Here is a 22336-nt window from a genome sequence, read left to right as displayed (position 1 = left end):
TGCATCATGAGTTCTTGCCACAAGGTAGAACGGTGAATAAGGAATATTACCTGCAAGTTAGGCGCAATTTGCACGAAGCAATCCGCCAAAAACACCCGAATTTGTGGAAAAACAAAAATTGGCTTTTGCACCACGATACGCGACTTCTTGTCCAAAAACAACACACTAATGATACCGCAGCTACCGTGTTCCCCAGATCTGGCCCCCTGTGACTTTTTCTTGTTCCCGAAACTGAAGAGGCCCATGAAAGGACAACGCTACGCCACGATTGACGAGATAGAGACGGCATCGAAGGAGGAGCTGAACAAGATACAAAAAAATTATTTTTTGAAGTGCTCCAAGATTGGAAAAAACGTTGGCAAGGGTATATCCCAGGGGGATTACTTTGAAGGGGACAAAATAGATATTCACGAATAAATAAATAATTTTTGAAAATACACAAACTTCGCAATACTTTTTGAACACACCTCTATGGTGAAATATGTTTGTGGTATACCTTTGTGCAGAGAGTTACAGAACACCTATATATTGTTTTTTCCATATAACAGAAAATGGGTTCATATGTCAAAACTTTGGTATTAGTATTTAGTGTAAAAAGATAGTCTTATTACAATAACTGTAACTATTTTTAAGAAAAAACATGATGGATGCCTATACTGAAAAGTTGTTTGGCAATAAATGATTTGATTATTTATGAGCTTACTTCATTTTATACCCATACACCCATTGCCTATGTCATGTTAGTAAAATAATTGTCACTTAATAAAGTTTCAGATTTAATTAACTCGAAGCAATTAGTAGTAAAAACTAGTAGATTCTCACCAAATCCTGATGCTTCATCCAAGTATCCTGCATCGAAATTGAAATTATTGTTGTTGGAGAACCCAACGTTATCTCTCTCTTTTGTGTTCACATTTTCCTGTAATAAAAATACAAAGTTATAAATCTAAAAAGCAGTAAGAAAATAGATGATACTGTCCAACTTTCTTACTTTGCTAACATTTCCTTGGCTTTAAAATACAGAATTCATTTACTCGTAAAACTACAAATAACCTCACCAAAAGAGGTTGGTTATGTTATTCGTGTTTGTCTCTTTTCAAACGAATTCTTTAATATTTAGAAGCTGTAAGCTTGTTAATAAATCTTTAAGAAGATGACATCATCACAATACAAAATTTAAATTTCTTGAGATTAATTATAACAAAAGAAATAAATATGCCCTAGATTTACTACCTGCTAGACTTACAAAAACAAATAACAGCATATTTTGCATGAAAAATAGACTATTCAACAAACTGCCATAATCCACTCACACTGTCATTGTTAATAAATTTAAAAATTGCTTGAAAAAAATGGTTATAGGAACAAGTTTTCTACAAGGTTGACGACTATCTAGCTAATGATTATGGTAAATAAAAAAAAATCTTTTACTAATTTTGAATTGGCGGCTAAAGTCAGATTAGAGAGTTCAATGTATGTATTTTTATAAATGTTGATGTAATGTTTGTAGCCTATTCATTGGTCATTGTTTTAAATTTTGTTAGTTTTTGATGTTGCCTAATTCTTTATTTGTAAATGTATGTCTTTTAATCTGTTAATACATTTACATTTCAAGGTTAAAACTATTAAAATATAGTTTATATAATGTTATTCTATATTTATTTTAATTTTTACTTAAATGTAGTAGTTATAAACAGAATGCAACAAACGATAAAAAAGTAAAATTGTGTTATATTGCTATTGATGAAATCTATTGCATCACTGTATGTTTAATGATAAATAAAATCTTGAATCTAATGAGAAATTTCTGTAAAGAATTTGCATCCAATCTCCTAATTGATTATTCATAAATATAAAATGGAATAATTACTAACAAAACGTACAAAAACACAGCCAGAATAAGCCCTTTATAAAGTAATTTCAATTCTTTTTATTCTCTCAACAATATTTTAACACCTAAAATTAAGGATGTGTTCATTCCATGTCAGTCAGAACTCAAAGAGCAATGTGAGTGTTGAGTTTAGCTCCAATTCACCTTCTTCTTAGTGCAACGTTTGGAACCTGATACTGTCCCAGACTTACGTTATGTGTAGAAGACTTGGTTGATGCATCGTGCTTAGACATCATGTTTAATAGATCAAAGTGCACCTGCTAAAACGAGAATAACACTTCACCTAGATTACACTATATTTTTGCGTGTCTCTGATGTCGAAACGATGTAAAAAGTTCATTTTGAACTTCTTCTTCACCTACGTCTTTTGGATCTCTTCAGATGAACACGACTCCAGATTCCAGGAGTCAAGTCTGAGACAGCGTCAGATTCCAGATGCTGCACTAAGAGAATTGTGCATTCAACATTCACATTGAATCAACATTTCCGACCAAAGCTACGTCAAGACACAAACTTGGCAGCAACCTTTTTCATTCCAAAATCTTCCTTTAAAATTCAACTGAACCGAGGTCAAAGATATTCCACTAATCTCTGACAGTTGATCAATTATCTTTTAAAGGTCTGTGAGCACAAGCTCTCGAATTTTTCAACACGTTCATCAATCCGGGCATTAAAACAGTTTCAGTATTATTTTTACAGAGCAGAAAACAAAATTTCACAGCTGCAAGTTGCTCACAAAAGAAGTGCTATCAAGAACAATCTATGCAAATGAACAGAACATGCCAGGAGGCATTGAATCGCATAGAGGCAGGAATCGTACTACACAATTCCCACCCATGACAATGTTATTCTGGTTACACTTTGCCTCGAACATAGAATACAATGAATGATTCTGCTAATTTTAAAATGTGAATCTAGCCTAGAATTAACATGAGTGAAATAAATACAGCAAATTCTTATCCGTCATCCTTTTAATGAAACAATATCTACCTCAGCTTTTTTAACTTCCTTTTTCTTATTCTTGGAACTGTTCTGGGCTTGTTCATTGAAGATCAAGCTCTCCAGCATCAGTTGTTCCTCCATCGATTCTCCATCCAGCAAGCAGTCCGCATCTGTTACACAACAGTAGTGACTGGTTAAAATTGGCATGAAAACCATTTGTTACACTGCTATTCTCTATAAATGTGGTGGAATTAGTTACCAGACAACAGGTAGGCAATTTAAGAAAGTTGAATCGGGTCTTAGACACAACGGATAGCCTCAGTTAGTAATAAATAAGTGCAATCGAACCAGAAGAATCATTCCTGAGTTAGAAAAACAGAATAGTGATAAATCTGCGTTTATGTCAATCCCTTATGTGCCGGGTTTATCGGAGAAAATTAGTAGAGTAGGTAGAAAGTACAACATTAGAACTGCGTTTAAAACACACAATACTTTTAGACAAAGTCTCGTAAAAAAACCAAAAAATGGCACACAGGATTCCAAAAACTGTGATTACAGTATAAAATGTAGTTGCAATAGGAAATACATAGGCGAGACAAAAATACCATTAAACTTAAGGATAAAAGAACACAAAGAAATCACACAAAAGGGTATCACATTTGTCAAAAATTGCACACCATTTTTGGTCCGAAAACCATCATATGAATTGGGATGAAGCCAACATAAAACATCGGGAACCTCATTTATTTAAAAGGAAATAAATAGAGGCAACATACATTAAATTGGCAGACCAATCGATCCGTCAACCATCAGTCGAGAATATGCCGCACTGGTTGCCAATTCTGAAAAATGAGGTAAAAACAAAACCAAAAGTATCAAACAGATTAGATATTTGTAATAAACCAATGCGGAGTCACAGTATGGTTTTAAGATGTTCATCTAGCATAAAAAAGGCCCAATCCTGTTCCCTTCCTTTTTTGCCGCCATCTTGTTTCTGCCGTGGCGATCGCCATTTGCTATTGGCCTCTGGGCAGTCGTAGGTGGTTGGTAGACGAATACAGAACTACTGTGACCTGTATTCTGTAGTTCTTTTTTGATAATTAGTGTTGTGTTTAGTTTTGTATTACGTGCAAGTTTTAGTCAGTAAAGTTGATACACAACATGGTGATTGTGATTCCTGACTTGTCACAATGCTCTGTTATTCAGATTGTCCTATGCGATTTTAAGTCGACAGTTCTTTTGGTCTTCTGTCAACAGCCGAGGAGCAAATTTTGCCGAAACACCGTTCATTTTTATATAATGGTCAGATAAAACAATAAAAAATATCAAATTCATTTGAAAGCCAAATAACTGACAATAATAGTCAGATTAGTATAAGGTTTGTATAAATATTTAAAATAAGATGTGACAAGAATAATGTAATATAGTATATAGCGTGTATAATATGTTTCCAGTAGGAGATGACAATATAAGGATGTTACAATATTGTTTATCAGTAAGAATATGTTTAGGATTTTTTACAAGGTATTTGTGTATTATCATAACTTGTGTGTGTAAAATCTAGTATAATCTAATAGTGTTAACTTGTATTGAACATTATATTATGTCAAATGGACACGTTAAACATTATATTCTAAACGTGTAAAGGTTACATGTATTCAGTTTAAAAATATTAAAAACTTTAGTACTGTTCTTATATATATATTCATTGATATTTGTATAGTTAATTATATTCATTGAAATTTGTGTAATTGATTTATATGAACACTGTAATTTATGGAGTTGATTTATATATTCATTGATATTTGTATAGTTAATTATATATTCATTGAAATTTGTGTAATTGATTTATATGTACACTGTAATTTATGTAACTGTTTAATATTAATTGTAATTTGTGTAGTTGATTTATATATTCATTGATATTTGTAGTTGATTTATATATACACTGTAATTTGTGTAGTTAATTTGTGTTATATAATTGTAAGCATTTGCTTTGCTTTGATATTTTACTTTCTTTTAAGTGAATACTCTTACAGGTGTTAACAAAATTATCAAGAAATTTAAATAATAGTTTAATTGAACAAAAATTTAAAAGATTTAATTACTTGGAGGAGAAATATAAATTGACAACAAATATGTGATCAATTTATATTTGGGGGTTGTGTAACAGATCAAATTACGACATTTGAATATTTGCGGGGAATTGGCAGACTGTGACGTCAGTGAATCGGCAGACTGTGACGTCAGTGAATCACATGTTGTCGGAATTGAGATTTATTTAATTTATTAACGGAGAAATATATTAAACTTTATACGGGAACAAATTTAATTAACTAAAATGAGTTAAACATAACCAAAATTCGTGTTTTACAAAAGTACTAAATAAAATTACGCAGAAAAGCCAATTGTGGGATAAAATGACTTGCATATTCATGACGTCAGAAAGCACATGTTGCTAAAAATTTAAATAAAAAGCTTTGGAAAAATAATAAAAGAAAATAGAAAGACTTAAATTGATCAATTATAGTGAACGTGATAAATTTCGACAATTATAAGAAAAGAATCAAATTATGGAATAATTATAAACTTGGAATAATATGAGTTAGCCAACACGAAGCAATTTGCATAACCAATGAGGGACAGCACACTTGAATACCGATTGTGAGAAAATTGGGACAACAAAAGGGGGCCTGGAACGTAGCAAAATCGTACAGCCAACTGCAGACTGGAATGTAGCAGAAGGGCGACCAAAGTGGATCGTAGCAGAATAAGGCAAACCAACGAGGGGACCGCAGCAATCTTGTTTCATAGTGGATTGACGTGTATTTAGTTTTAGTAGTAGAATTCTTTTTAAAAAAAAAAAAACAGATTTGTAAATAGTTTTCTTTTATCAATAAATATGTTAATTTTAAGTCAAATGCCCTGTTTTTTTACATTTTTTGCTTTTACCTTTTATAATTTAGTCATACTCAAAATTAAGTAGAAAAATTCATTTTACTTGTCTTGGCATTATAGGAATTTTAATGGATCTATTAGTGGTGTCCGAAGGGTCACAAAAATATCAAACTTATTACTTATCATATGATACCAATTAAATCCAACATCAGTTTTCAGGATTTTTACGCTAAATCTGCGACCTCTTAAGACTTTTCTAAGGAGTACCTTCTCTTCCCCAAAAGGAAAAAACTTATTTCCTACAGTGAAAAGAAAACACATGAAAACTAATATGTACATATTTAAAGAGTTTATTTTCCAAAAGGTGATTGGAAGGAACCTCTAGACGAAATCAAGACTACAAATATTCAACCAAAGATAAAATAAGTAACATTTATAAAAATGATTTTTTGTAATTTATTGAATTACCTTGAGTATTTCCATGACCCAGTCTGTGTCCTGCATCTATATGTTCATGTTTCTTCAACCATTTCTGCCTTTGCTCTTCTTTTTTCTTATTCTCCTGTTCTTGACGCTTCAACAAATTCATCAAACATTACTCTTTAGAGTATTATTTAACATCTGTCATCATCCTATTCCACTATTATACATTGATAAATTGTTCAGGACAACTGATGTTGTCCATTGCATAATCAATTTTTAAAGAATGTTAAACTCAATTTTGGAGTTGGGAGCTGTTTCTCCATTTACAAGGGTGTATTAGTGATTACATAAAAGTTATGTAAGATAACATACACAGTTGCATGTAATTAAGGAAGGGTGATAAAAAAGGAATGAAAAGAAGCAATAGTCCCATCCATCAACAGCCTTCACACGCCGTCAACCAAGCCCATAGCTGTGGTCACACACAGACAGCAGCCAAGCCCGTTTCTGTATTTATTCATTCACTGAAAACAACCAAGCCCATAGCTGTGGTCACACACAGACAGCAGCCAAGCCCGTTTCTGTATTTATTCATTCACTGAAAACAACCAAGCCCATAGCTGTGGTCACACACAGACAGCAGCCAAGCCCGTTTCTGTATTTATTCATTCACTGAAAACAACCAAGCCCATAGCTGTGGTCAGACACAGATAGCAGCCAAGCCCAGTTCTGTATTTATTTATTCACTGATGGCAAACAAGCCTATTGCAGTAGTCACACACAGATGGCAGCCAAGTCCGTTTCTGTATTTATTTATGCACTGATGGCAACCAAGCCTATTTTAATGATCACACACTGACAGCAACCAAGCCTATTGCTGTAATCTTATGTTGATAACAACTAAGACCTTTGCTATCTTCACATGCTGATACATCCAAGCCCATTTCTGTATTCACAAACTAATTGGTTTATATTTATCAAGAATTTAAAAACTATCAATGATCCATTACCAAACCTTATTATTTGATTATAAATCTTTATTATAAAACTGTTATGAACACATTAATTTTCTTTATAAAACTATTCTTTAATATTCAAATAAAACATTTAAAAATTTAACTCTTTTTAAACAAAAACAGAAAACCAACCCTTGAAATAGTTAATGAAAATGTTTAAAGTGAGTGAGGATATTACTAACTTATGAAATAATACATGTTGTTCTGCATAATAACTTGGATGTTCTGCAATTATATATCATTGAGCATCTTTTCTCTGAAAACTGTTTTGCAATGATACTTCACTAACAAAAATTATAAAAACACATAAAAAATGTGTAGCTTTTTATATGCTTGAACATTTTTTCTCTGAAAGACAATTCTATTAGCTGAAGAATAAGATAAATTTCATGCAAATATCATGATATATGAGAAAGTAAAACACTTCGAAAGAGTCAATTTTAGCTGAACAGTTTGGCGTACCATACGTAATAAAAACCTGAACATTTTTCAGAAAACTTTTGTTGTTGTGTGTGAATAATCAAAGGATTGGCCTCTCCCAACGCCTGACCACAACGGTGGCCATGGCTGTTTTCTGCTACAGATCGGTCAAGTCATTAATTTATGACCAAGTCCTGTCCCTTAGCTCGGCAGGCCACGTCTAGTGGCCTTTGCTGTTTTGTCGTTCAGCTCGTCAGGCCACTAGACGTGGCCCACTATATTGCGCATTTATAGAATTCAATCCTTATCCAATTGTGATTGGAAAAGGTTTAATTAAAGTAACTAAATTAATATTTCTCCCGTTGTTTAGAATTATTATTTATCCAAGTATAAGAGTCACTGTAGCTGCTATAGTGTATCCTACCAGTGTACTAATATAATAAAGCATTTGGTGGAGACGAAGCTCTAAATATGGAAATGAGTTTAAATTTTGATAATATAGACCTACTTGACACCGATTGTATTTTTATCCTGCAATTAAAAATACTTTTAAAACAGATCAACCTATTAATTAAATTTCAAATTGCTTGGTTTGTTTAAAAGCAAATATTAAACAACCAATTGATAAAGTTTCAACATTGAAGCTAATAAACTCAGTCAATTATTTGAAAATTTAATGTAAATCTCAGTCATTTAAATAGCCGAAGGTCAAATACTACAATTTGAATCGGAGTAAAAGTTATGTACACTGTGACACAAGCGCGGCAACTATGCGTGGCCTGGCGAGTTGAGAGGACAAACACCTGAGACTCCGTCCGAACTGAGCGAGAGATTTGCCACATTAGAGGCCTTCCGATCACAAAGGGTTAAGCAGTACAGATTTACTTTTTAGAATTTCACTTACAATAATGGATAACTAGCGTAAAATCAAACTTGGAAAGAGTATTCAGACTGCAAAAAAAAGCTGTTCGAATCATCGCAAAATTGAACAACAGAGAGTCATGTCGAAGTGCCTTCAGGGAGCTCAACTTGCTAACTCTACCCAGCTTGTATATTTTAGAGACTTCATTTTACTGTCGATTTCAGTGTATATTGACATAGGGCAGTGATATACATAGATACGAGACAAGAGCTTGGGAGCGCTTTCGAGCCCAACAGCATAGAACAGCAACATTTGAACGCCTCCCTTCTCAAGCTGGATCAAATTCATTACACCTGAACCTACACTGGGCGAAAGATATGGAACCATCTACCACAACCATTAAGAGAGCTTCAGGGTAACGCTTTTAAAAAAGCACTCCATGACTTGCTTGTTGGACAGCCTTTCTACACCATTGACGAATTCTTGAACCAAGACTGGAGGTCTCAACTGGAACTCAACAATCGCTCTCAAATGTGATGCATCATCGGACTCAAAAATTATTTTTCCAAAACAAGTTTATCTAATTTCTTACTCTTTTACTGTTCTTGATGAATATGCTAATAAAGAAGTTTATCTATTGTCTATTAACAATCTCCCTGAAACACTAAATTTAGAAACAAATCCACAATATGTAAAACCCAATTAAAACACTACCTGGTGTATTGTGCTTTTTACTCAGTTGGCGAGTTCATGGAGCACACTTGGGATTGATATTCGCGGTGGTGTTGCAATCCTGGGGTTGATCCCACGAATTATGAATTTTGTTTCTTTGTATGTGTGTGAATGTGTGCCTGCGTGCAACTGTATGGAAAGTCGAGTGAATGGATTTAGTTTTTAAGATAAATACTGTAAAAAATTGGTATTATTGACTATTGCAATACAATGTAATATATATTGTCAACGCAATAAAATATATTCTGTTCTATTCTAAAATTTACATCATACCAATCGCAATTCCTAACTGAACAAAAAGATGACTTTCTTTGTTAAAAATTACAATTACATTTTTCTAGTTACATTAATTGTTTTCCTTATATTGGTAAACATAAAAGAATACAGAGATAACTTAGTGCGCTGCCCTCAAAATGTTCAACAAAATCTAATGTTTACATGAAAGCTTAACTTTTGTATTTGGGTATAATGGGTAAAATCTCTGATTGCGACACTAGATAAATACAGATAGATTTTGTCTTCAATCACTCTACATAGAATGTTCTATGTTTATTTCTAATTAAAAAATATTTTAACTAGAGCAGCTCGCAGGAAAATAGTCTGATGGTGGCTGGTGCAGATCCTGAATCTCTCCTCGACACCCCGCGTCCAACACTGTTACCAGTTTTACGTGTATGGAAAATTACTGATCCGTCTCTACGCCTGCTGCGATAAACAAACAGGCGAAGTTCGGTGGAGGAAGAGAGGGCTAAACAGCCCTAACTCCGCCTAAAAAAAACATTTCATTTCATAAATATCACCAGTTCTTACCGTACGCAAATATATGTACATTTGAGTTAATTCATCGGCCTGTTTCGCATAAATAGCTGGTCAGCAGCAATATGGCAACACTGCCTCAAAATCATCCGACTATTTTGGTGCGGACTGCTCTAATTTCCAATCCTCTAGTAGCGGTACACCAGCTACAGTTCTTACAGACATATCGGAAAACAACAATTTGTCAAATCAAATCAAATCTCTTTATTGTCGTAAGGCAGTTACATGCATTGACAACGTCAAAATTATCTACCAACAGGTTTTGTCAATCACAAACTGGTAGCAGTCAAACTTGGCATAAGTCCTAGTTTGGGTTACAAACTAATTGAAAATTCAAACATTTTAGCTATAATTATAAAATAGCCTAACAAAAAATTTAACATTTTTTTAGGTTTACGTTAAAAACAATATATGTAACAGACAACATATTAAAATTAAATAACAATAAAAAATAACAAGTTTCATTAAAAAATTTAGAGAAATTAACAAGTTTTATATATAGATAACAAGATAACAAATAAAATTTTTAAATAAACAAATAGGCCTAGTTAAAAATATTTGACATTAAAATTTATTGTATAGGTTAATAAAAATACCGTACAAAATTAAAAATATATACTTTGACATGTAAAGAATTCGCTCAAAGAATAAAATGGGTTCTTCAACAACCACACTACTAACTTATTTTTAAAGATTTGAGTATTGTACATTTTAATGAGGTGACTTAACTTATTATAAACTTTCTTTGACAAAACAGTATGACTTTTCAAGGTTTTACTTAGCCTGCAGTGTACAAAGGATAAATTATTTTTATTTCTCGTGTTATGAGCATGAACATCCTCGTTAAACAACCAGTCAAAAGATTTGTTAATAGCATATACAACAAGATCGAAAATATAAAGATTTACAATAGTAGTAATTTTAAGTTCTTTAAAAATAGGTTTACAGTGGTCAAGCCGTTCAGCATTAGCAATGATTCTTATAGCTTTCTTTTGAAGAATTAAAATTTCACTTAACCGACCTGAATTTCCCCAGAATAACAGACCATACTTAATAACAGACTGGAAATAAGCAAAGTAAACCACTCTAAGATAGTCTAAGGTAACAAGTGACTTTAAACGCCTTAAAAGATAGATCACTCGAGATAACTTGGGTACAATGTGGTCTATATGACTACCCCAGGTAAGCTGATTATCTATGACAACACCCAAAAATTTTACATCATTTACAGTTATTAGATTACTGTCAGTTGGATCAAAAGGCCTTAAGGTAAACACAATATTTTGAGTTTTATTTTGGTTAAGATAAAAGCCATTTGTTTCAAACCATACAGATGCATCAGCCATCACAGAATGGACAGTATTTTTAAGGTCGTTAATACTATTACTTATGCTAATAAAAGACGTGTCATCAGCGTACAAAAATGTTTTGGTCTTGACATTACAAGGTAGATCATTAATACTAATTAAGAAAAGAAGAGGGCCAAGAACTGAACCTTGGGGTACTCCAAACTCGAGTTCAATATCCTGTGACCACTCCCCATTGATACACACTCTCTGTCTGCGGCTATCAAGATATAAATATAAATTTGTGTTTCATACCTCATCGTCTCGATGCAGATTGAGTAAAGCATCCAGACGTAACTGCTCTTGTTGTCTTTGCCGGATCTCTTCAACGGACGGGGCTGACAGCAACATAAATTTTAAACACAAACACTGTCATGTATTTCACATACATAAATAATACAATATTTAATACAATTTGTTGTGTGGTGAGTGTTGTTTTTAGTTTTTTTTGTTGTGAGGGTATGCATGGTAGGAGTATCTATAGTGGGATGGTATAGTGTAGAATGAACCTTTATTGGTTTGTGGTGTGGTAGGGAGGGGGGAGTGGCAGATCCCAGGGGAGGGGTGATGGCCCCCTACATGATATTGAAAAGACGTTTCAATGAAAAAATTTTACATCATTCTTGTCATTAAAATGATAAAAAGTCGTATCAAAATGCAAAATCATGTGTTACACAAATCACGTATTAACTGAAACCAAGGTGTCCCCACTCCCCAAAAATCCCCTCGGGGATGTTTGTTCCCCGTAACCTTACGTTACATGAAGGATCCAGAAGACATTTAACAAGAGTCATATAATAATACAGTACCATGGAATATGATACCAGTTCGTTGAACAAAAAACTTCCATGGGTCACAGTTGCCATCTGTGTAAACCCAGTTTATTTTAACCATCAACATTTTTGTAATTTTTAAAAACTCTGCTAAATGCATAATTATATCTCATTGCTAATTTAAAATGCTACCAATTGATTTTGACATTACTAGAGACAGCCATGTAATTATTTTTGCAAAAGATAAGATAAATTGAATTTTACGCAATGAAAACCAAGGCTACAGAACAATCTTTAGGCATACTTGATTACTGCAGTTAATATTTAACCAGAACACCAGCTTTTTTCATTAATAAATATATGGTATTATACGTACATACAAATATGTTCATAATTCATACCATATTTATATTAAAGAAATCAATATTAAGTAACTTTAAAATGGATTAACAGTTTACAATTCTCGTTGACATAAAAGCTCAACACACCAATCTAAACAAACCAAGCATTTAATAAAGTGCTTGGTTAGTGGTTTAGTCACTCTATTTAAAAACATAAAGAGACTTAACAACATAAAGAAAGAAATGTTTTGATCTAAATGAGCGGTAGCTCATAAAGTCGCTTGGCGTTTTAAGAGTTAGTATTAACATGTTATAATACAGACAGATTATACTATTATAACCCAGAGGCAAACATGGTACGCTGCAGTTAACCTTTAAAGGGACCATTTGATGAAAAAACAATGTTTTACAAGTTTTCTGATGCATAATCATCTTAGTTTTAATTCAATACGTTGTTCATATACATGTTTACACTGTGTTCCAAATAATTTTTTATATCATGTATAACAAAATGGAGTAAAAGTAATTTTTCTTTTTATACCTATGGATAGAAAAAAATTACTGTACTTTCACTTAATTATGAAATATAGACAAATAAATTTTGTTTCTAAATGATTTAAGAAGAATGCTTAATGACAATGATCCAGTTCGAGAGCTTCGACCACTAACATTGCTAAGAAACATAAAATCTCTAGATATCTAAGTAGGAGAGTCCTGTTCTATGTTACATGTCAAAATTGAAAGGAACACTTTTACATTTCATAAACGCCATTTTGTTAATTTTCTAAACAGTTGACGTTGACGAAGGTACTCACCATGGCCTGCAGGGTCGTGTTGGTACTGCTCACCGAGGCGATGACCTAGGTCCAGGTGCTTGTATCTGGCAAGGTACTCCTCTTTCTTCTTTGCTAATTTCTGACAACACAAGCAATCCATACTTGAGTAGACAGAGCGAATATTCTTGTAATCTTTCTCCCTTTATAAACTAGATTCAAAGAGTCAAACACTGGATTTGGATGGGAACATTGGATTGGAATGGAAACATTGTATTTCACACTCACCACACCTGAAAAGTTCCTTAGGTTGGTAGGACGTCCTTTGACTACCCTAGTAGGATTTCTGCTGCATGTTTGTACAAAATCAATGTTTTTTACAAGAGTCTTAACCCTTCCCACGCAGCATTTGTCTTTCAATTTTGAGTCATAACGCGTAATTAACTTTAAAATTTTCTTTTAACATTTTACCAACTCTGATTTATATTTTAGTTAGTGGTGGTTATTAGGAATAAAAATAATACAGTATCACAAAATAATCAGACCCCTATATTTTTTTAACAAATTTTCAAATTTTACTAAAAATCGTCAGGATTTGCCATTGCATAGAACAATATAGACCTATATCGACACAACAAATAAAGTAATAACAAAATAAAAAGATAATATCATGCTAAATACAACAGGATCACGAACAGTAAATAAGGTAATATGGCAAAACAGCGTTAAAAACTAAAATATGCCGTGCCAGGATGTATCAGTTTATCGCGTATAGGTTCGCCGCGGACTGAGGCTAAATCACGCCACGAGGGACAAAGCCACGCCCTCCCACCACTGTGACGCGCCAATGAGGTTCAAACTGTAACATCTGCTTTTCGGAACAAGTATTTAACACTCCCTTGAACTCTAGTGGATTCCACGGCAACTACAATTTATTAAATAACACAAAATAGATTTTGAAGGATATATCCGTTTGCCGCGTTTCAGTCAAAATTAGGCCTAACGGATATATCTGTTTGCCACGTGGGAAGGGTTAATCCATTTGCTAGGTTTAAGTGGAGAAAATTAAACAAAAATCAGTAGTTCCTTACAAAAAAATAATGATTCTTCACCTTGGTGAAGCATCATTCAAAAAATTTTAAAAGTAAAAATAACTCTTAATGTGATTAACCCTACCAATGCAGTCATGCTAAATCTCTTAGATGAACTCCGTTTTATGTGCTTGTTGCAAGCCTTTTTTAACAATCTGTAAAAAATACTAAACCTGTTTAATATATACATTCTAATACATAAGTTTTTTCTCTTTAGAAACAGTTACTATAATTTATAAATGGTATTTTTTTTACTACATGTTGTCTTAAAAAGAATCAGAACTAGGAAAAATGTTTTGATCACTTTTTAGCGGTAAAAAAGCTTGTAAGAAAACTAAACACTCACAATGTGTGGAACATTATCCTTAAAAAGAATATGTGCTTATTTTCTCTGTAATAATTAGAATTTCTGTATTAAGTTAAAAAAAATTGTAAACAGTAAGCTAAGTATTTTTTTATGCCTTGGAGTAAGTGCAAAATTCCAAAGAAAATATTGTTATACTGTGAAAAGAATGCCATACTCTAAAATAACAATATCTATATAAAGATATTAATTTTTTTAAAGCAAGAAACAAAATAAAAAAAATACTCTGAAAACACAAATTTTTAGTGAAAACCTCGAAAAGAAGCCATAAATTAAGGCCTATACTGAATCTTCGTATTTTTATTGAAAATATATTCTACACAGGAAACTAATAATGTAATAGAAAATAACTACAACATTATAATACTACAAGTAATAAATTAAATATACAATAATATAGGGTGTTCGTTGGCATATTTTTGTAAGATATTTTGGATACATTCATTTGATTTATGTTACAGTTTAATCTAATACATCTATCAAAATATTCCAATCCTTAACTACTTACAAAAAAAATGTTACGACAGTTTATATGCAGTAATGTGTTTTAAAAGTGTTACAGCCTTCTTAAGGCATTTTTCAAAATTAAATTTTTGTGTTTCTGATAAAATGAGTGTTTATAAATTAACAATCAATGTAGCAATAAACATCTATATTCGAAAAGGTAACTGGATTTATTAACTCATTGGCCTACTAGTATTTCCAGCCTCTCAACTCCACAGTAAATCCAATTAATTTGGCCCAAAATGGGGAATTTTACTTAAAATTCCATTAACTCTAGTTGTACTGTTTAGATTTTAATAAAACTTGGGATATTTAATAAAAGCATCCTAAACTATATTTTTGACAAAAAAAAAAAATTAAAAAGTTAATGTTAATTTTTTTAATTTTGTTAATTTGTGTTAATTTTATGTTAATTTCAAAATAAACACTTTTTATTTTTTACTGACAATTATTTATTATTAAAATGTTTTTAAGTATACAAATGCTGTCGACTTAAAAATAGTAAGTTAATGTTAATTTTGGTTAATTTTTATTTTATTTATTTTATTTGGTCAAGATTTCGAATATTTACTCCTACCTGATTGCCTAAAAACACAATATTTTTAGGTTCGTTTGGCTCGTCATTCCATATTGGAAAATTCCATAATCCAGTTACACCAGAAGCCACACTGCTAAAAACGTCTTCAACATTCTGTAAATGTAAATCATTCATAGGATCATCGGCATTATTTAGGCCTACGTCCATCTCTTCAAAATCAATATCTGAGAGGGCATTGTCAGACTCACCGTCGCTGAATTCTTCATTACCATCAATCCTCCACTCTTCTTACACATGATTAGAACCGATTTCACCATCAGATTCACTTAAAATAAATCCGTCATTGTCAATATAACGATCAATTTCACTACTACGTAAAGCTCCATGTCGCGCCATTGTACACACGCTTAGTTTGTTTACTCGAGTCAGCTGTTTACTTGTTCCGATCGTCTGTTTATGTTCCCCTTCCCCAACTGCAGTGTTGCCAAGCTGTAAAGTTAAATTATTCAATTCCCATTATTGCATAGAACACAGAAATGAAGTTAGGACTGAATGGTGCTGACATCTTGTGAGAAATAGGCGAACTACTTGGTGGCGAGATGGTTTCGTCAAAGTATTTTACCATGCATAGCGCTAGCGGTGAGATGGTCTCGTCGAAGTAGGCTAATGGGTTAAGTGAACTATTTTAGGGCAAACTTCCAGTTCACTAATATTAGATAAAAAATTGCTGTAGTGTTTGATATGTCAGACTACATAAAATAATAGTTTATTTTTTCTTGAAATTTTTCTTTCAACGCATTGACGACGGTGGACACAGGTTTATTCTGGCTTACCTAAAGTTCGTACATGTGTTGCAGTGAAGGTGTTAACAGCACAATCTGTCGCTAAAGATGTATCACAGTGTAATACATTGACTGCGGTGGACACAGGTTTATTCTGGCTTACCTAAAGTTCGTACATGTGTTGCAGTGAAGGTGTTAACAGCACAATCTGTCGCTAAAGATGTATCACAGTGTAATACATTGACTGCGGTGGACACAGGTTTATTCTGGCTTACCTAAAGTTCGTACATGTGTTGCAGTGAAGGTGTTAACAGCACAATCTGTCGCTAAAGATGTATCACAGTGTAATACATTGACTGCGGTGGACACAGGTTTATTCTGGCTTACCTAAAGTTCGTACATGTGTTGCAGTGAAGGTGTTAACAGCACAATCTGTCGCTAAAGATGTATCACAGTGTAATACATTGACTGCGGTGGATACAGGTTACTACTGTAATATAGGATAAAGTTATAGCTTGGTCGATGATGATGGCTGTCAGTGGCGTAGCTAAAGGGGGGATGAAGGATAGAACCCCCCCCCCCCAAAATGAAAAAAATATTCATAAAACTGCCATCAACTTAAGAATTAAAATTATATAATTTATTCAAATTTACATTTACACCATACCCCCAAAATGTGTGCTCTTTAATAAGTTTCATCCTCCCACCCCCAAAGCCAAGTTACACTACTGATGATGACCGGAGAGAGTGAGGCTTCTTTGGTAATAGAGTTTTTAGCAAGCTTAAACACTAAGAGAATCCTGCTCTGTGTCTACTTTGTTATATCTCCAAGGTAGATAACTTTTATCTACTACAATATCAGAAAATAATGGATAAAACATGTTATGTTTCACTGGAAGTCAGAAAAAATTCTATAGGTTACAGTGCAATCACAATGCCCTAAATAAAAAAATTAGTCACAAAAACATTTTTACCTGATTTTTTTTTATATTAGTCTTACCTGAGAGGTCTTTCCTTAATATTTATTACATTTGTGATGTGTCTGATGAAGATAGCCTTGCTACCAAAAGGCTCACAAAAATAAACCGTTTTTAGTATTCGTTGGTCTATTGGCAAAGTGATTAAATTTATTACATTGCCTAAATAAAAAATGTAATTTCAATAGTTGTCCTATGTTCGTTTCTAGATGAATTTAAACAAAGCGGTGAGCAACCCTTGTTTAGATGACTATTGGAGTTTGGTGGGGTTTATTCCGTAACTATCAGAGGTTCTTGCTAGCCTCAACAAGGGTGTGTAACCCCCTTCTGCTTTGACTGGAGAGGCTGGTTCAGTGCTCACCTCCCCTTCTTCCAGGGGGACATAACTTTGAGATTAGTGCCCTAATTCTTCTTCAGGAATCTCGATAGGAGGCGACCTCTATCCCTAACCTTACCCATCCAGAATATCCTGTCACTCCAGAAGCAGCACTAACGTTCTTATAGGACTAAGGACACTTTATAAGCTTAAAAAATATTTACGATTACATCAAATCTTACTAGAACTATCTAATCAAGTTTGTGATGATTATTGAATATTGTACTACTTACCTCCCTCTCTTTGGCTTCACACTCAGCTCGTTTTATGTCATACTCAAACTGATTTCTTTGCAGAGCTTCTGCCCTGGACAGTGTTCTCTGGTTGGGATCAGCGACTGTCCGGTTGATGTTGAAGTGTTGAGAACCTGCAACCGCCCCTTCGGTCAGACCTTGGTTGTTACCTGTTGTAGTGGGTCTTAGATAGCCATAAGTATTATTAAAATCTTCCAACTCTTTTTCTATCTCGTCCAACAGTTTATCTAAAGTATTATTTACTGGATTTGTCGAAAGAAAAACGTTAGATTCCGGTGGTTCTACTGAACCTTTTTCTAAACTAAATTTGTCCAACTCAGATAAAAAAACAGATCCAATTGTGTTGCCATTTTCTGGCAGAGATGAATTTCCATGAGTTGTTTTATTGTGATGTGAATTCTCATTTGTTGGCACTTTAAAACCATTAGCAATTAAAATGTTATTTATTCTAGACCGGCGTTCTGCAGGGGATTCTTCTCCTAATTCGCTTTCGTAGGCGGTTAAAAGTAAAGATGACCTGCTTTCTTCTACGTTCCCTGAGCACTGTTTTACACTCTGTTGTTGTCCTGACAACCTATTTTTATTTTCTAGTAAAGAATTAGATCTATTATCTTTATCATCACCTGGTCGGAATCTTCTGTAATCGTTGGCTGCGTCAGGAGATCTTGTATTAGAAAATGACCTTTGATCATCGTTCTCTGGAGAGCGTGATAGTTGCCTTCTACCTGATTCTCGATTAGATCTGTCTCCACGTGACTGTCTGGTAGCAGAATATGTGTTTCTGCCAGATCCATTTACATCACTTATGTCCCCGTGATCCATAGACCTTCTATTATTCCTATCCCTGAAGCCGTAGCCAATGTTGTTGCTGATCGAGGCAAATGTTTGACTGTCGTCACTCAAATTATTACGGACAGGAGGTGGCTCAGGCTGCCGGACATTTGGAGCTTCAGGTGAAAGTATATTTTGCATCAAAGAAGTCGCAGCAGAAGTGATCAATTTAGACACTGGCATCAACGAGTCAAACCGTTCCTTCAAGTCAGTGAATATAGGGTTATTGACGTGTATTGGTTGTAGAAATAAATCAGCTGCACCCTGCCTGGGCTGGTTGTTCCCATTTCCATGCACAGATGATGTACTGCTTGATGAATGCGACCTTTTAGTATGTCCTCTATGGAAATTATTATTTCTTGAGTCAATGGGGTTTCCACGGCCTCTGTTAGCATTCCTATCAAATGCACCCCGACCCCTGTTGGGATGTCTATCCGACATACCACGACCCCTGTTGGGATGTCTATCCGACATACCACGACCCCTGTTGGGCTGTCTGTTTCCTGGGTCATTTACAAAAACCCAGTCATCACCACGCCTAGAATTATTTTGCTGAGAGACATTAGGCTGGGGTCTTCTGATCAAATTCGCATTTCCTTGTCCTCCACCTAAAAAATACAGACAAATACTTTGAAATTAACAAACTTATCTTTAGAACCGGATCAAATGAAAAGCAATAATAATAACAGGGGGTACCCAAAACTTCCCGGAATAGCTCTGCTGTGGGCAGGGCTTTGCCGTAGAAACTTTTGCCGCTAGATGTCAGTAGTACAACTCATCGCCATTTCTGTGACGCCTGGATCGTCGAACTGGCTTGTTCAGTTCTGTGCAGTAACAGTTTTTACTGTTTTCCTTTTTTTACGATGGCAAGTTTAAGTGAACAGTGTGCAGCTGTGAAATTTTGTTTCCTCCTCAGTAAAAATGCTGTTGAAACTGTTTTAATGTTCAATACTATTGATGACAAGGCTTGTTCCGGACATCCACTGCCCAAACACATGAAAACGTTCAAGAAATTGTGCTTTCAGACCGTCAACAGACCCCTGATCAAATTTGATTAGCGGGTTATCTTGGAGCTCGGTCCAGTAAATTTTATTTAAAGAGATTTGGAAATGAAAAGAGTCTCTGCCAAGTCTGTGCCTCACATTCTGACTGACGATCAAAAAGAACGCAGAGTTGAAACATGCCATTACTTGAAAGAACAACTTGAAACCGATCTTAATTTCCAAGTTTGAAGGTGATGAGTCGTCGTGCTATGGTTACGACCCAGAAACGCAGCAACAATCAAGCCCATGAAAGACGACATTGTCACTCCTTCCAAAAAAATCATCAAGTTAAATCAAACATCAAGACAATGCTCGTTTACTTTTTTGACGTGAGAGGGGTAACCCGTTCAGAGTTTGTTCATCCAGATCAGACCATTAATCAGGCATTTGGAAGTTTTAAGAAGAAAGCTGCAGTGTTTGTCAAAAAAGACCCGATTTGTGGCAGACTGGAGACTGGAGTCATGAGATAACGCACCTGCACACACACCTCCACATCTGTTAACCATTTTTTGACAAAAATGGCCTGGTTCCGCAGACCTCACACACCTTACTCACCTGACCTAGCGAATGATGACCATGTGATTTTTTGTTATTTCTACGCATGAAAATAAACATGAAAGGACTAGATTCGACAACATAGATGACATCGACAAAAAAGGGTATGGTGCCACCACAACCTCACACACCTTACTCACCTGACCTAGCGGATGATGACCATGTGATTTTTTGTTATTTCTACGCATGAAAATAAACATGAAAGGACTAGATTCGACAACATAGATGACATCGACAAACAAAGGGTATGGTGACGCCGCAAACCTTAGTTGAGAGTAATTTCAAGGGAATAGGGTTTGTAAATAAGAAAAAACTAAATACATAGCTTTTAAAAAGTAATTCCAGTTTTTTGGGTACCCCTTTGTATATTAACACTGCAAAGTGCACAAAGAGACTAGCTTAAATGACCAACTCCTTTGATGAATCTTGATTAGTGTTGTGATGATACTAATTAATAAGGTTACTAATAAAAGAGTTGTTAGTGTTGTTACTTTTGACTCCAAATTGGTAACGTAATTTGAAGAGATTAAATGTTAAAATTCACCAGGCAAACAATAAAGGCCTTATTTACATGTGTGATCAAACTCAATAATATACAGGGTAGGGTTATCATAAAAGAATGGTGCGGTTTTGAAAATGGTTTAAAGAAAAACCGAATTAATTACAGTTAAAGTTGTTTATTCATCTAATTTTTCATCTCAAACAATTTTTTTACATAATTAATAAATTTCAATATGTGCGCCCTTAGTCGCTTGATAAATGTCCAAATGATACTCAATTTCTCTCCAAACATTCGTTACAATTGTTCGGTTACGCTTGTCATTGCTATATTAATCCTGTGTTTTAAATTGTTCAGGTCGCAAATTTTTGTGAATAAACAACGCTTTTGATGTCCCCCACAAGTAAAAATCACAAGGTGTCAGGTCTGAACTCCTTGGAGGCCACTGCATAGTCCTTGCCGGCCTATCCATCGATCTCGAAAATCTTTCGTTCAAAGTGTCCGTGACCAATGCACTTCAGGTGTGGGGGAGCACCATCTTGTTGGGAGAAAAGTTGATGAATATTTTCGAGTTTATCTAGATCAGGAAAGCAATAATTGATTAACATGTCAAGATACACAAATCCTTTAATTGTTTTTCCAACAAAAAAGGAAAGGCCCTATTACGTGATTTTTCATTACACCACACCAAACATTAACTTCAGGCAAATCAAGTTGATTCCCATCGTGTGGGTTTTCAGAGTCCCCTATTCGTGAATTGTGTCTGTTAACACGTCCATTCACATGGAAATTAGCTTTGTCTTTAAATACTATATCGTCTAAAAATTATTCGTTTCCACTTATTCTGTCCAACACTTCAACAGTGAAATTGTAACGGTTGACACAATCATTGGGTTTCAATTCCTGCAGTATCTGGATTTTATGAGCGTATAATTTGAGTTTTCTTATGTAAAACTTTGTTTTTACACTGTTGTTTTTGGAATACCTAATTCAACGCTTCAACGAGGGATGGACTTCTAATTACCAAATGTTTAATTAGTTCAACCGTTTCGTCTGGTACACCTGGTCTGCCGGTTGATTTCTGTTTCTTAACTGATCCAGCCTCTTCGGATTCTTTAAACCAACAATTGTTATGTTATTTTTGTGTAGTGGATTTGTTCCAAATTCACGTTGGAAAGCGTGTTGAACCAAAACTACGGATTTTAATTCAGCCAACAATAAAACACATTATGTTTTATCTTTATCTGAGAATAAGGTAACTCACTAATCTCACCGCAACAACAATATAA

The 22336-nt window shown here is 34.1% G+C and overlaps 1 protein-coding gene across 1 annotated transcript in view; it reads right to left on the bottom strand.

Annotated features, from left to right (window-relative positions):
• LOC124368022 overlaps positions 1-22336 on the bottom strand; it is a 49088-nt gene that overhangs the window by 13405 nt on the left and 13347 nt on the right. Inside the window, exons 2-8 of the mRNA XM_046825294.1 lie at positions 18743-19558; positions 18099-18232; positions 13276-13375; positions 11602-11684; positions 6200-6305; positions 2882-3003; positions 823-919 (exon numbers count right to left, since the gene is read on the bottom strand). Coding sequence (XP_046681250.1) covers positions 823-919; positions 2882-3003; positions 6200-6305; positions 11602-11684; positions 13276-13375; positions 18099-18232; positions 18743-19558 — 1458 coding nt within the window. The remainder of the gene's footprint in view (positions 1-822; positions 920-2881; positions 3004-6199; positions 6306-11601; positions 11685-13275; positions 13376-18098; positions 18233-18742; positions 19559-22336) is intronic.

Source organism: Homalodisca vitripennis, chromosome 8 (genome assembly GCF_021130785.1).
Source record: "Homalodisca vitripennis isolate AUS2020 chromosome 8, UT_GWSS_2.1, whole genome shotgun sequence".
Taxonomy (NCBI): Eukaryota; Metazoa; Arthropoda; class Insecta; order Hemiptera; family Cicadellidae; genus Homalodisca; species Homalodisca vitripennis.
This window is presented reverse-complemented; position numbering and strand designations above follow the sequence as displayed.